Source organism: Cicer arietinum, chromosome 4 (assembly GCF_000331145.2).
Source record: "Cicer arietinum cultivar CDC Frontier isolate Library 1 chromosome 4, Cicar.CDCFrontier_v2.0, whole genome shotgun sequence".
Classification (NCBI taxonomy): Eukaryota; Viridiplantae; Streptophyta; class Magnoliopsida; order Fabales; family Fabaceae; genus Cicer; species Cicer arietinum.
In genome coordinates, this window is record NC_021163.2 from 14,554,379 (window position 1) to 14,568,133 (window position 13,755).

The 13,755-nt window shown below is 32.8% G+C and overlaps 3 protein-coding genes across 5 annotated transcripts in view; all 3 read right to left on the reverse strand.

Annotated features, from left to right (window-relative positions):
- Positions 1 to 964, reverse strand: part of LOC101494783 (leucine-rich repeat protein 2-like) — a 3,663-nt gene extending 2,699 nt beyond the window's left edge. Inside the window, exon 1 of the mRNA XM_004496832.4 lies at positions 761 to 964. Coding sequence (XP_004496889.1) covers positions 761 to 845 — 85 coding nt within the window. The 5' untranslated portion in view covers positions 846 to 964. The remainder of the gene's footprint in view (positions 1 to 760) is intronic.
- A 2,682-nt stretch (positions 965 to 3,646) lies between these two features.
- LOC101495113 (uncharacterized) lies at positions 3,647 to 6,995 on the reverse strand. The gene is made up of 5 exons (XM_004496833.4): positions 6,744 to 6,995; positions 6,262 to 6,420; positions 5,995 to 6,167; positions 4,114 to 5,779; positions 3,647 to 4,009 (listed from the first exon to the last, which is right to left on the reverse strand). The coding sequence occupies exons 1-5, from the start codon at positions 6,849 to 6,851 to the stop codon at positions 3,953 to 3,955; spliced, it is 2,163 nt and encodes a 720-aa protein (XP_004496890.1). The 5' UTR covers positions 6,852 to 6,995; the 3' UTR covers positions 3,647 to 3,952.
- Positions 6,996 to 8,346: 1,351 nt separating this feature from the next.
- Positions 8,347 to 13,468, reverse strand: LOC101495442 (protein FAR-RED IMPAIRED RESPONSE 1). 3 transcript variants are annotated; one of them, XM_012714802.3, is made up of 8 exons: positions 13,101 to 13,468; positions 10,183 to 12,325; positions 10,026 to 10,082; positions 9,769 to 9,837; positions 9,605 to 9,676; positions 9,440 to 9,508; positions 9,282 to 9,332; positions 8,347 to 9,197 (listed from the first exon to the last, which is right to left on the reverse strand). In XM_012714802.3, exons 2-8 carry the CDS (start codon positions 12,244 to 12,246, stop codon positions 9,189 to 9,191), a joined length of 2,391 nt encoding a protein of 796 aa, XP_012570256.1. In that variant the 5' UTR covers positions 12,247 to 12,325; positions 13,101 to 13,468; the 3' UTR covers positions 8,347 to 9,188. The 3 variants fall into 3 exon arrangements, with proteins under 3 accessions (XP_012570256.1, XP_004496892.1, XP_004496891.1); XM_004496835.4 differs by having other exon boundaries at positions 8,347 to 9,188; positions 9,605 to 9,673; positions 13,101 to 13,465; XM_004496834.4 differs by having other exon boundaries at positions 8,347 to 9,188; positions 13,101 to 13,465.
- Between the last annotated feature and the right edge of the window lie 287 nt (positions 13,469 to 13,755).

The window sequence follows — 13,755 nt, forward strand, 5'->3', positions numbered from 1 at the left end:
CCTACACAACAACAACCCAAAAGCCACTTCATATCAAAACTATATTGTTTGAACTTTAATCAAATTATGGAATCCAAGCCAATTCTGTTTTCTAACCAATAAAAGGCCAAAACAAATTGCCAATCTTTGAAGCACATGTATTTTCATCCCAAAATAAGTAAATAATAAAACAAACAAACAAAGCTGTCATAAGCAATTTAATTAAGTATTTATAATATAAACATTTATCATGTAACTTATGTAAAAACTATAATTTTTTTCCGTGCATGTTTGGTTCTACTTTTAGAGGAGACAAAATTGATTTTGATATGGTTGGTGTTATCAAGTAGATATGGCCTCCAAAATTAATTCAAACTTAAGTTAAGATTTGTAGTTGTTTAGTCCAAACATTACTCTAAGATTTATTGTTCAACTTAATTTTAATTAAAATCAATTCATTTAAAATTAATCGGTGTCCCCACAAAATCAAACAAACACTAAATAATGAAACTATCATGAACTTATCAAAATAGGCTGAAAACATGTTATAAACATACCATATAAGCTATTTTCATATGTTATTCTAAACAATCTCACAAGTAATTATATTAGTAAATAAGTTCAAATAATTCAATTCAATCATGCTTCAAGTGAAGGAACAAAAGATCTAAACACAAGAAGTATGGGAATATAATTTCTCCAGTTCTCATTAATATGTGAGAAACCTAATTGACTTGACTTGGTAAAGAGACAAGTTTAGAGATGAAGTGTTAAGACAAACCTTCAGAGTTGGTTGAGATGGTTTGGAGGGGAAACTGGAGAAAAAGAAGAAATAAGACAGAGAGGGAAAACTTGAAGTGTACCATTTTTTCTAATATTATTTAGGTGTGTGAGAAAGTTAAATAAAGGATAGACAAAGAGGATAGGTAAAAAGGAAATGAAAATACTTGGAATTAATGAAGAGAGGGAAATGAGAAGAGAGTTTGGAACAAATGGCACTAGTTGAAAGAGAAGGGGGAAATATTTCACTTTTTTTAGTATAATATTGATTTTAGTATGAACTTTATTACTCAATTTATTTTTATATGATTGTATATAATTATAATTGACTTTATTAATCGATTTATTTTTATATGATTATATATAAATATAATTGACTTTATCTTCAATTCATTATACAAAATTAATTTTAAATAAATTGATGGTTAACAATAAGTTGAAAATAATTTTTTTTTATGTTTGAATATATTTACTTAGATATTTTTAAAGATACATCAATATTTTTAGATGATAAATTTATACATCTTTAAATATAAAAGATCTAAATAGAATTAAGAAGAAGATAATGTATAATTTTACACACATATTAAAAAAATAAAATATATTTTTGTTCACATATTAAAAAATAAATGATTAAAAAAAAATTAAATTATTGTTCGTAAATAAGACAAAATACTCTAAGAATAATCTTGCCAAAAACTTTTATGATGTGTCCCACCAAAAACACTTTTCTTCCTTTCTCAATAGATTTCAAAGCATGAAAAACAAAATATTCTTCAACTTTCTCTCAAACCTTTTTTCTTTTCATCCAGTTTCTATTGAACACAACATAGTGGTAGTCAAATAATTTGAGAAAAAAATGTCCTTCAATCTCTCAACTTAGTGACAAGTTCAGATTTAGCCTTTTATGTTTTAATAGTAATTTTGGATTCAATCTCTATTTTTTTTTTCTTTTTTAAATTAGTTATTTCTTTTAATTATACCATTCTAATAAGTAGAATAGGTTTTTAATCATTCAAAATTCAGAAGAGACATAAATAAAATTTGATCAACAATTATCTTAAATAAAATTCAAATTCAAATTCTCAAGAACCATCCATTCTTAATTGAAACTAACCACTTCAATAATTATATTTAATTTTTCAAAGTAGTCATTTATATTTTCAAACGGGCATTTTTGTTAATTCCATATACATTCAATTAGAAAAATAGTGTGTATTGCGGTGCTTACATAACGTCTACGTCTGTGTGAATAAATATTGTAATTTATTCAACTTTTTACTAAGCAAAATCAATTTAGGGTTTTTATGGCATGCACCTCTTGATTTTCAATGCCACCTATACTATAAAGGAAGCAAACAATGCTTCTACCGTCCCCTCAAAATTGTTAACAATTCAAATAAATTACACGATTTTACTCATTCAATCCGAGTGATATTTTAATTTGTTTGAATATTATTATTTTTTTTTGTTTGTAAAAAGAATAATAAATATCATCATACATACAATTAGAAATCATGACTTTGAATCTAAAATAAAATATCTAATTTAACAATATCGATATTTGTCGGTTGGGTTAGAACTTAAAGACATATAATATCACTTTTATTTTTTGTCCAATTAAGGCTGATCAACTTTTAGAATGAGTAATGTAAAAAAAATTGATTGTTCAATCTATTTGACCACTTTGATAATATATTTAACTCATTTTTATCTTTCTAAAAGTTGCTTTCGAGAAATTATTAAAAATATAGAGAATTTAGATAAGTATAGGTTAATTTAAAAAAAAATCTTAATCTAATATTCGTAAAAGAATTTTTAGAAGGAGAAACACCAAAAACTTTATTTTTTTCTCTTCTAATTGGCTATGTTTTTTACACAAACTAATTGGATATTATCAAACAATAAAAAACAAAGTATTCTTCTGAATCTCTCCATTATTCCTCTTTTCTTCTAGTTTCTATTAAACACAACACATTGATAATCAAATAATTCAAGTTAGTCAAATTTTGTCTTTCAATCTCTCAACCTTAATTTAAAGTTTTGGATTTAAGCTCGTATATTTTTTATTACAAGTAGCATAAATACCATATTATTATTCATAATTGAAGTTAAGATTGCAACTATGTCATATGATGATCACATTAAATAAACTTTTGTTACATAATGTTTTTTAGAGGACAAATAACAACTAAAACTCTGTGGGGTTCACCCTGCACCCCTAACCCTGAATTTGCTCTACAAACGGCTTCATTCATTTGGCTTTGCAAGTCATACACCACAAATTTAGCTAATATAAAGTGACAAATTGATAAAGTAAGTAAATAATGAGTAGTGTTAGCAACACACTCTTTAAGAAATACTTTCTAACACATTTAATTTGATTGATTAAAATTTACATATGTCTTACCAAAATATATAAATTCCATATAAATTTGGTGGAATCTATGTGTATCTTAATATATCAAAGAGGTGTATTAGAAAAGTGTGTTGTTAATTTTATTTGTCAATAATTGATAATATAATTAACCGTGATTGGTCATGCACAAACACATAATATTAACCATTGATTTAATCTTCATCAATTATTGTTATTAATTATTTTATTCTCTAAGTGCGTGAGTTACTCCCACTTATGAACCACAACATATACATTTGCAGCAATTATAGTTGGCCTTAAATAAGTCTCTGATGAAAGGAAATCATTATTACTATGAGCACCCCAAATTCTTCACACCTTTGAATTGATTGCCTCTATTATTATATGCAAACGTAAATTAGCATTTTGCTATGGTAAAGAACCACCTTTGCAGCAATTATAGTTGGCCAACATATAATTGTTATATACTTTGATTTGATTATCTTCATTGTTTATACAGACTTAACAGAGCAGTCAACAAATATTGCATATAAATAATTTCATTTTCCATGTCAGGAAAAAACAATTGACTAATTTTCAATCTAAAGGAGAAAAACAAATGCGAACAGAAACCAAGTTTGAGATGGGCCAGTATAATGTGGAACCAAGAGAAGTTTCAACTATCAACTATCAAACAAATATGCAAGGAATTTTTTAACTTCTACTTGAGAACAAATTAATGTTATGCTAATTTTTGTGAAAACATTTACATTCAATGGAACCAAATTTATTCTTCTGAAGGTATCAACCGGAGCACATTTTTATCAACAAATATCATATTGCTTCCATTGCTTGCTTTCTTTCCTCAGCTTCAGCTTTAATCCAAGCAGCCTAGATAAAAGAAAACCAGGCGATAACTTTTAGCAATTGCCATTTGAATCAGATAAGGAAAAAAACATTAAAGGGGTACAAGAGTGTAACAACAATAAACTAACCTTGTCTTGTTCAAGCTTGGAGACACTAGGCTTCATGGAGTTTCCTAAGCTCAGTCCTCCCCAAGCTTCTTGCAACTCTCTCTCCCTTGCCCTGCGGCGAGCGACAGAAAAACTAACTGAGTTCTCTTGCTGTTGAGCAGCAGCAGCCATCTTTTCTCTCTCAAGTCTGGATTTATGTTTAACCAAAACCTGGTCCAGACCACCACCATTTTCTTCATTTGTCACCAAATAGCTGTTTTTGTGACTTTTCTTAACTTCGCCCCATTCTTCCCTTGAACTGATATTGATTTTCTCCTTTTCAAGTCTAGATACTCGCTTAACCAAAACTTTATCCAAGCTCTCACAATCCGCAACATTGGTTGTTCCATGATTCTTTCTTTGTCTGTAGTTTTCAACCTGGCTTCCCTGTGATAAGGCCTGCAACTTCTCTCTTTCCAATCTGTGCACGGGCTTTACCAAAATCTCATCTAACCCACCTACGTTTTCCTCTATGGTATTCAAATTTATGTTTTCTTTACTGTCTAATGCTTCATTAGAATAAAAAGTTGAGTTCAAACTTGTCTTCTCATTGACTGCTCTCTTTTTGGCTTCTTGAACTTCCTTTTCTAGTCTTGAGACATGTTTCACTAAGACCTTGTCTAAGCCAGGTACTTCTGTGTGATCCTTCTTTTGACCTCTAGGCAAGCCACTTGATGATCCTATCATTTCCTTTCCTGACTTTATTTTTGCTTCCTTGATGTCTTTCTCTAATTTTGAATAATTCTTCACTAGAATACTTCCCAAATCAGGTATGGACTCCAATGCTGTTCCATCACCAGATTTACAAGAGCTATCCTTACCTAACTTTGTTTCATTCCTATGGTTTTTCTTGGCTTCAGAAACCTCTCGTTCAAGTCTTGTCATGTGCTTAACTAAAAATTTATCTAGGCTTGGTAGTTCGGGCTCAACTCGATCCTTTCCTGTTGTTCCGTCCAAGGCTGACGACTTCTGCAATCCCAAAGATGACATTCTTCTTGCTGGAAAGATAATTGCTGGATTGTGCTGTTTGGTATTCTGGACTTCAGCCAAGGCGGCATTTAAACCATAAGTTGCAACTATAGTGGCAAGAGAAGAAAGCTCATCTTCTTGCAAACATTTTAACCTCTCAATCATCATATCAACAAGTTTTATTCTATTTTCAAAAGACTGTCTCTTCCTACTTTTCCTCTGACTAATCCCTGGAAACAATGTCTTGGAATCCAAGTCTTCGGAGTTGAAGTCACTTTTTTGGGACACTGAATCTAACTCTGACCCAGACTCATACTCTGAAGAGATCTCAGATAACTCCTGATGACTTTCATCTGTATCTGGGTGTTCACTAATTTTTTTTAGCAGCTCTTTGAATTCATCTTTACTAAATGAAGGGCATGTTGCAAGCCTGGTAAATGCAGTTTTTACTGCTGCAGCTACTTCTTTATCTACATCAAAGGCAGTTTCAAAAGTTGCAGTAAAAGTATGAGTAGAAGATCCTTCTCCACTAATAGAGGGTGTCTCTATTTGACCATGCTTCCTTGGACAATCTGGCAAGTCAAACATGATAACACCCATAGCCTCAGCAGCCTCAAAAGCTTCAATTGCACTTTTTTCTGCCTTTAAGAGTTGAGCCTCTGCATCATCACTAGGAATCCTGAAGAAACCAATAGGATAAAATAGAAAATAAAATAAAATCCAATGTACAAATGAGAAGAAGCCATTATTTCGAGAGGATTTTCAGTTCTCACTTCTAACTACAAAATTGTCACATAACTTTCAATCTATTTCCTGTTTTCAATAATTAGTAAAACATTATCTTCAAGTAAACCGACGTCCAGCATGTTGTATTTTATTTGCATAAAACTTTACCTTGCAGCCCGTAAAATTCGGCACCAAGATGCCTCAACCAAAGCCGCTCTTCGAGCCTCCATTGCCTTGTTTGCCGCTTCTCTAGCTGCCATTTTCTCTCTCAACACTCTTGAATAATGTGGGTTAGAATTTCCTAGAGTTTGATCAAGTGTCAAATTCATTCCATCTACTTCCTGAATAGGACAATTGTTAGAGCAATTGAATTTAGAAACCAGAAAGCAATATATTAAAGTACAAGTAGAGAATATGAACAGTTTATGACTAAACCTGAAGCATCTTAATTTTCCTCTTCAAGAATGAATCCACTTTTTTGCGTGGGAACCAATTGATAGGAGAAGTTTTACGGCGAGGAGGTTTTCTGATTTGTGATGAGACTTTGTTAAGAGCAGTTGCCGAAGATTGCCCTAATTCCTTCGTCAATTTATTCTGCACAATTCAAGACAAAATTACGGTACCACCCCGATTTTGTTGAAACTTCACCAAACTCACAGCTATTCAAAACATTCATTATATTACATAATTTTTTCGGGGGGGAAATATTCGCAAATCATACGAACTCTTAATAAGATTAATTTTTAGGTGTAGTACAATAGCATCCATATCTGGATTTACTCAACAATCAAGAGTCGTCAATTTAGGGTTTTGAATCGGTAAACACTAAAACGAAAACTCTAATTATAAAAAAAATTGGGAGGAAATCACTTGAACATAAAAATTGATATTAAAAAAAAAGTGGACGGAAGGCTTGCCTTTCCGAACTTGGAACTGACAGAGGCCGTCGGAGAATGAGGAAGAGGATGGACATCAGCATCGGGGCAGTGATTCATTGACGGAGAATTGCACGCAATATCATCCATTACTGAAATATTTGGTTACTTCTGAAATCGCTCAAAGATCGAACAACACAAAAATAATTATGTATTAGCTATTGATAAAGAAGGGATTTACGATGATACAGCAGCACTGAGAAACCTCGGCTGTTGATATTGACGAAATGCGAATTCGTAAACTAGCCGTTATATTACATCCATATAACGGCTACTTAATTTTATTTTTTTGTTTAGGGATTAAAACGGCTATTTAATTATTTTTGACTATTTTTCAAAAATAATTATTATTGATTCACTAGTTTCCTTTTTCTCTTACTATATTATTTCCATTTTTATTTCATTTTAATGTTATTTAATTTTAAGAAAATTGGAAGTAAGAGAAATTATTGTTAATTAAAGTGGCGTCGTTGACAAAATTTAAACTTCACTATTTGAGATGATTAAATTTTGTCGGATGTAACTTCCTCACATATCATCAATACTTCATTACCACATAATTGTTGGAAGACAGTCATTAGACAGTCATTTAGGAGTGACTATACTCCACTCATTTTTGAATACTTATTCACCATTTATTTACTCCACTCATTTTATTTTATTTTAATGAATTATTTAATTTTAAGAAAATTGGAAGTAAGAGAAATTATTGTTAATTAAAGTGGCGTCATTGACAAAATTTAAACTTCATTATTTGAGATGATTAAATTTTTTCAGATGTAACTTCCTCACATATCATCAATACTTCATTATCACATAATTGTTGGAAGACAGTCATTCAGGAGTGATTATGCTCCACTCATTTTTGAATACTTATTCACCATTTATTACTATAAGATAATATTCAATCATTTATTTACTTACTCTTATTTTTATGACACTCCTCAATCCTATCATCTCGTTTGAATAATTCTCGCCACATAAATAAAAAAATCATACTTATTTTTAGGTTGGGGATGAAATTTGTGTGAGCGGGAGAAAAATAGAGTATTTTGGTATATGATTTTAAAAGTGAGATATCGGTTTGAAAAAAATTAGATATTTAAAAGATAGTTGAGGAGTCCCATAAGTACAAGTTGAAGGGACATTTAATATACTAAAATACAAGTTTGAATTTGAGATGTTTCACTTTTTCCATGTTAGTATGTGTGAATTTTGCCGCTAGACTCTTTAAAAATAAAGGGTGATTAATGATTTTGGAGGTGCTAATAGGAGATAGGTTATTAAAAACAATTTTTATTAGATTTTAGTGCCAATTATTTCCCCTCACAGTATGCCAAAAAATAACCTCTGAACAAAACTGTATTAAGCTGAGTGGTTAGTCAAATTTGACTGCAAATTGTTCAAACTTAGATATTAGTCATGGTTTGCTCCTTATAATTTCATAAACAGTTAGGACCCTCTCATAGTCTCATCATTTGTAATTCTAGGCATATGTTTCGCCAACACCATATGAACTCCCTCCAAACCAGAAACCATATTAATATGAAATATATTCTGTCATATAGATATAATCAATACTCTACCCAAAAAAATAGATATCATCAGTAACTATAACTGGAAAGTGAAAGGGAGACATGTAAGGCTAATATTCCATCTACTATAATACATACACTAAATACTACAACAGCTAGCTAAAACGATATTCATAAAAGGGTCAGTTATGACATTGGATTTCTGACCCAAAATGTGGTCATGTTCAATATAAAAGTTCACTCCATCTATTATATCTAAGGTGGATGGATGTGTTCATCAATGAACCATTAGCAACAACCATTCCTGATTATACAAATCGGTCCAGTGGAGTTCTTGTACCATGAAATCTGCTGTTTTTGTATTTCTTCCCAATGATAGGAACTCAACAACTTCTGCATCTCACATTTGAGAAAATGAATATCTTCTTTCTCAGCATACTATTAGAGGCTTTCATAGCATTCTCACCCTCCAAGTAAATATTCCGGATTTCTGCGCCCCTAGAAACAAACCACAATACAGAATGCAAGATGGTTTTTGACTCATTCATATAATTCATGCTGAGGTGGCCATCACAAGGGAGAGAAGCCAAATGGAGACAGACTTTAGAGCTCTTAAAACTAACCCAGATTACAACAGACAATTTCTATGTAAAATACAGGAAGTTTAAACGTTCACCGAGACATGAGGTAAACTTCAATGGTACATAGTTATAGAAACTCCTTCCGAAGTTGAGTATGAAAATGAACTGTTGCCAAGATAATGAATTTCCAAGTTCTTTCAATGGTCTATTCAATCACCTCATAGCTTCTGAGGAAACTATCAATATCAGAGAAGAGATAAATTCTATGTATTTCTTGAATTGTTGCTGTGAAAGTGTTGATCAGGCTCATCCTACAAAAGCTTATGTGTCAAAGACAGTGAAAACCAAGCGGCAAGCACAAATTATTCTATGTCAATTTCCAAGTTCAAATACTAGTAACAAACCTGAAGACTATATCCAAAAGGGGTTGTCGGACGATATTCCAATTGCCCTCCCTACATGAACCAACCCATAGTTAGCAACTTTTATATCATATTAATGTTAATAATCAAGAAATATAATTTCACAACAATTTCATAGGAAAGAAAAGAAAGTACTCTACCATCCCATGAATGCTTTGTTGTGTTCCGAAATACCCATCATGACTCGGAGCCATAGAATTCAATGGACCCTACAAAGATATGAATATCAATTAACAATCCTATTTCTATATAATTATAAAACACGATGATATCATAAGATTATAATCATGATCAGGTCAACTTACCAGGCCTTGCATGCTCTGTTGATTAACATAGTAACCATCATGAGGTGGTTCCATTAGGTTCAACTGTACCTGCTACGAAAACCAAAATTATTAATTAAGCATTACATTGAGTTTTTAAAATATACAACATATGTAATCATTTGTTGGTTAACAAGTAAATTTACCAGTCCTTGCACATTCTGCTGGGTACCATAATATCCATTAAGGGTCATTGCATCTGAGCTAAGATTATCCTAAAAGAAGAATGAAATGAAAGGAAAGCATATGTTACAGGACGCACAGGCTAAAGATTCCCTTCCAGTCGTGATGTAATGCAGTAGGTATTCATGAAAATAGCAATGCAGTTCTCAAGAGATTCAATGTGCCCTGCCTATTTGTATAATCTAAAATATATCATGAATGAAACAGAGGAAACACAAACCATTTGCTGCAGGCTATCTTGAGCATCAACAAGTATAGGATTCTGCTCTTGTTGCACCTATAAAGTGATTCTCAAATCAATTTCCTGATCTTTTAAATGCTAGAAAGCCAAAAGAACTTAGCACATAAGCAGAACAACCACATAACTCAGAACTGACCTTTCTTTTCCTAGTTGTGTTCCTCTTCTTACTTGGCTTCGATGCAAGGGTAACCTGGTTTTGTTCTGCTTCACGAAGACTGTAACCATTGTTTCCAGTTTCTGCACCATTGCCGTTAGAGTTATTTACAAGTACACAGTTCTTTAGGGAATCAATGAGTGTGCGGATAGCAACATTGTAACTCTCTTCAGATAATGATCCTTCTTCACTCAACTCAATAGCCCGTTTGCACAGATCATTATAACGTTGAACCCTGGTTTGAATCCTTCTTGTCCTATCTGCTATGTGTTCCCTAATTTTGGCATCTTTGGTCCACCTCTTCATGATATAATGAGATGGAACACTTGAACAACCACAACGTTGGAGAACACTCAATGCATGCCTGCAAAGAAAACCTTTATATTCAAACAATCGACAGAAGCAAGAGACCTCTGAGCTCAACTCATTCCAAGTTACCAAAAACTCTTCATCCTTCTCGTAATCTTGAACTATAAATTTTGCAACATTTCCATCTCCAACCTCTATCCTAGATTGACAGCCGGCAACACCCAACACTTCAATTTGGAATTTCTTAAATATTGTATGTGTATAAATTGTTGACATTTGTTTTTCCCAAGGTGAAGGAGATTTAAGAGCAGGCTGTTTGTGCAATGTATCAAAATCTGCAATGGCTTCTTCATCATACCTATTCTGAAGAATTAGCCCATATTGTTTCACAAACTCTTTAAGGGTGATTTTCTTATGAATGTATTTGTCAAAGAAAGAGTTCATACTTTCTGAACGTTGAGATGTGGACATTCCAGCTAAAAAGACATCCCCCATGTATGTTGGTACCCACTTTTTCCGGTCTTCATACAATGAATGAAACCAAACATCATCATGGAGTTCAAATATAGTCACCATTTCCCACCATCTCATGTCAAACTGTTCATCTGTCCAAGACTTAAAAATGCAATTGTTAAACTTTGGCAAGAAGTTCTTATACTGTTTTATCACGAAAGACAAATTTTCAGGTATCTTTTCCAATATGTGCCAAAGAGAAAAGCAATGGCGTACATTTGGGAAGACTTCTTCAATTGCCGCCTTCAAGGCTTTGTCTTGATCAGTGACTATAACTTTGGGAGCTTGCCCTCCCATCGCTCTAAGCCACGTCTTCAGTAACCAAACAAAAGTTGGCTTAGTCTCATCTGCAACCAATGCACATCCAAGCAATATAGGTTGAGAGTGATGGTTCACTCCAATAAAAGGAGCAAAAGGCAACTTATCATTGCTTTTTACGTAGGTAGTATCAAATGAAACTACATCATTAAAGCTGAGATAATCATTGATACTTTTTGCATCGACCCAAAATAGATTTCTTAGTCGTTGTTCTTCATTTAAATCTATAGAATAGAAGAAGTTGGGATTTTCCTTTTGAATATGCTTGAAATACTCCAGCATAACTTGGGCATCTCCCTCATCCAAAGACAGATATTGGCCTCTGTCAAACTGATAGTTTGTATCACCCACGAGAGACTCGGGGTTTTGACAGCCACCAGATTGTCTAGACATTTCAACATACATCTTTTTGGTGCGTTCACTAACGGCATGCAAGATATCAATATTATTCTTTTCAGCTAACTTAACATTTCTATGAATCCGAAAATGATATGCCAAAGCTGGTAAAAGTTCATGATTGTGATCTTTTATAAATTCATGAATGGTCCACTTTCCATCCGGCCTTTTCTTCACATGCATGCAAGCTTTGCAATCTGTCTTCTTTACACTTGGTCTCCGACTGCTCCCACTATCAGACTCAGGTGTAACTCCATACCTAGAGCACGCAAATTTCGCATCAATAAATTCTTTTGTTTTCTTTGAGCGTCTGCTGTTTTTAATTGAAGTGGTGAATCCCATAGATTTGGCATATTCTTGATAAAATGAATATGCTGCTTCATGAGATTCAAATTCAATACCATTGGGTGGCTCAAAGTCTCTGTCCCCTTCAAAGAAAGCTACGTCCCTCTTAGGAGAAGCAACAGGTGCACCACCCCTGCGATCCTCTTCATTGACCGCGTCACTCATACTTCTACTCACAGAACTACCATAATTCCATTCTGAGTATCTTCTACAATATAAATTGTAGCCTGGCTGCAACCATTTACTGTAAAATACAGCAAAACAAAGTTTCTAATGAGCGAAACTACTCATCCTAATATAAAATTTACAGTAATACCTCTGAAAAAGAAGAGAAACAAAAGTGCACAGCTTGCAAATAAAAAAAAAATTAACATATAAAATTTTGCTGTATCTTGTAAGTATCACAAAGTCAGCCTGCCTCCAAATCAAGACACGATGTTATGCTAAAATGAATGGCTTTCACAATTAAGAAAAAGACGGTTCTAGTTGTTTCCAAACTTTGCATCCCAACCAGGACGAACGTTACAAAACCTAGTTCTTGAAATAAGTTAATCATGCAAAAAGCCACTCTTAAACAACCAATCTAAAAGAAAAACATTGTAACAGTAAATCCAAAGATCACAAAAATCTATCCCAATCTTTACAGTTTCATTCTTGTCAAAGAAGCAACAGCAACTGAATGTGAAATTAAATTCAGAAACTTGTTGATCAGTTAACACAACAATGATCATATTCATTCAGTAGGACAATGGTGTCAGCTCTTTATTCAATATTCACGTTTTACTAATGTTTTCTTTCCTTTTCTTAGACTACAAGTAGTGTTTTTTTTCCACATTTTTCCCCGTCAAATTTAAAACCTTTATAGCACGAATATCTTCGAGGTAAATAGAATTACAAGACCAGCATAGTGTTTAAGCAAATACGTTAAAATTCTCAGCATTTTCACAAACAATAATTAAGCATAATATTTGTTTGTTAAAAGTGTGAAGAACACAAGGGAAGAGGGAGAAAGAAGAAACCTCAAAGAGCGGAAACGGATCACGAGCTGCGAGTATAAAAATGTGAAGTGGATCCGCGAGTGGAGAAAAAACGCGAGTGAGAAAGCTAGGGTTTTGAAAATTTTGGGGAAAATATTGAATTATGGATTTGGATCGGAGAGAAACTGAATTGAAACTCAACTCGCTTGGCTCACTCGCTGCACTCTGCCTCTTGCAATCACGGCGCGTCTTGTTGTAATTTAATTTTCCTTTTTTGCTTGTTTATTTGTCTTATGTCTTAACACGCGTTTTTTCACTCTCTTTGTTCTCTGCAATGCGATACGACGACGTAGCGCGTGATTAAAGTTATTATCCTTACAAATAATCTTACCAGCTGTTCCCCACACCGCATGCCATTGCGTTCGTATCACTCCCTCCTTTTTGCCTCCCTCCAACTCTGATTTTTCTTATCTATTGCTACTTGTTGCAAAAAAAATAAATTGTTCATGTAGTAATGAGTAAATGGTAGACCTGATTATAATAATCTTGTAAAAGTAAAAAGAATTCATTTTTTAATGATAATAAAAAGTGTATCTTGCTAAAAATAATTAAATAATATATATGCTAAAAATGTAACAATAATGAAAAGTGTATCGTAAATATACTTAAAATTCATTATGGTGCAGTATTTTCGAAA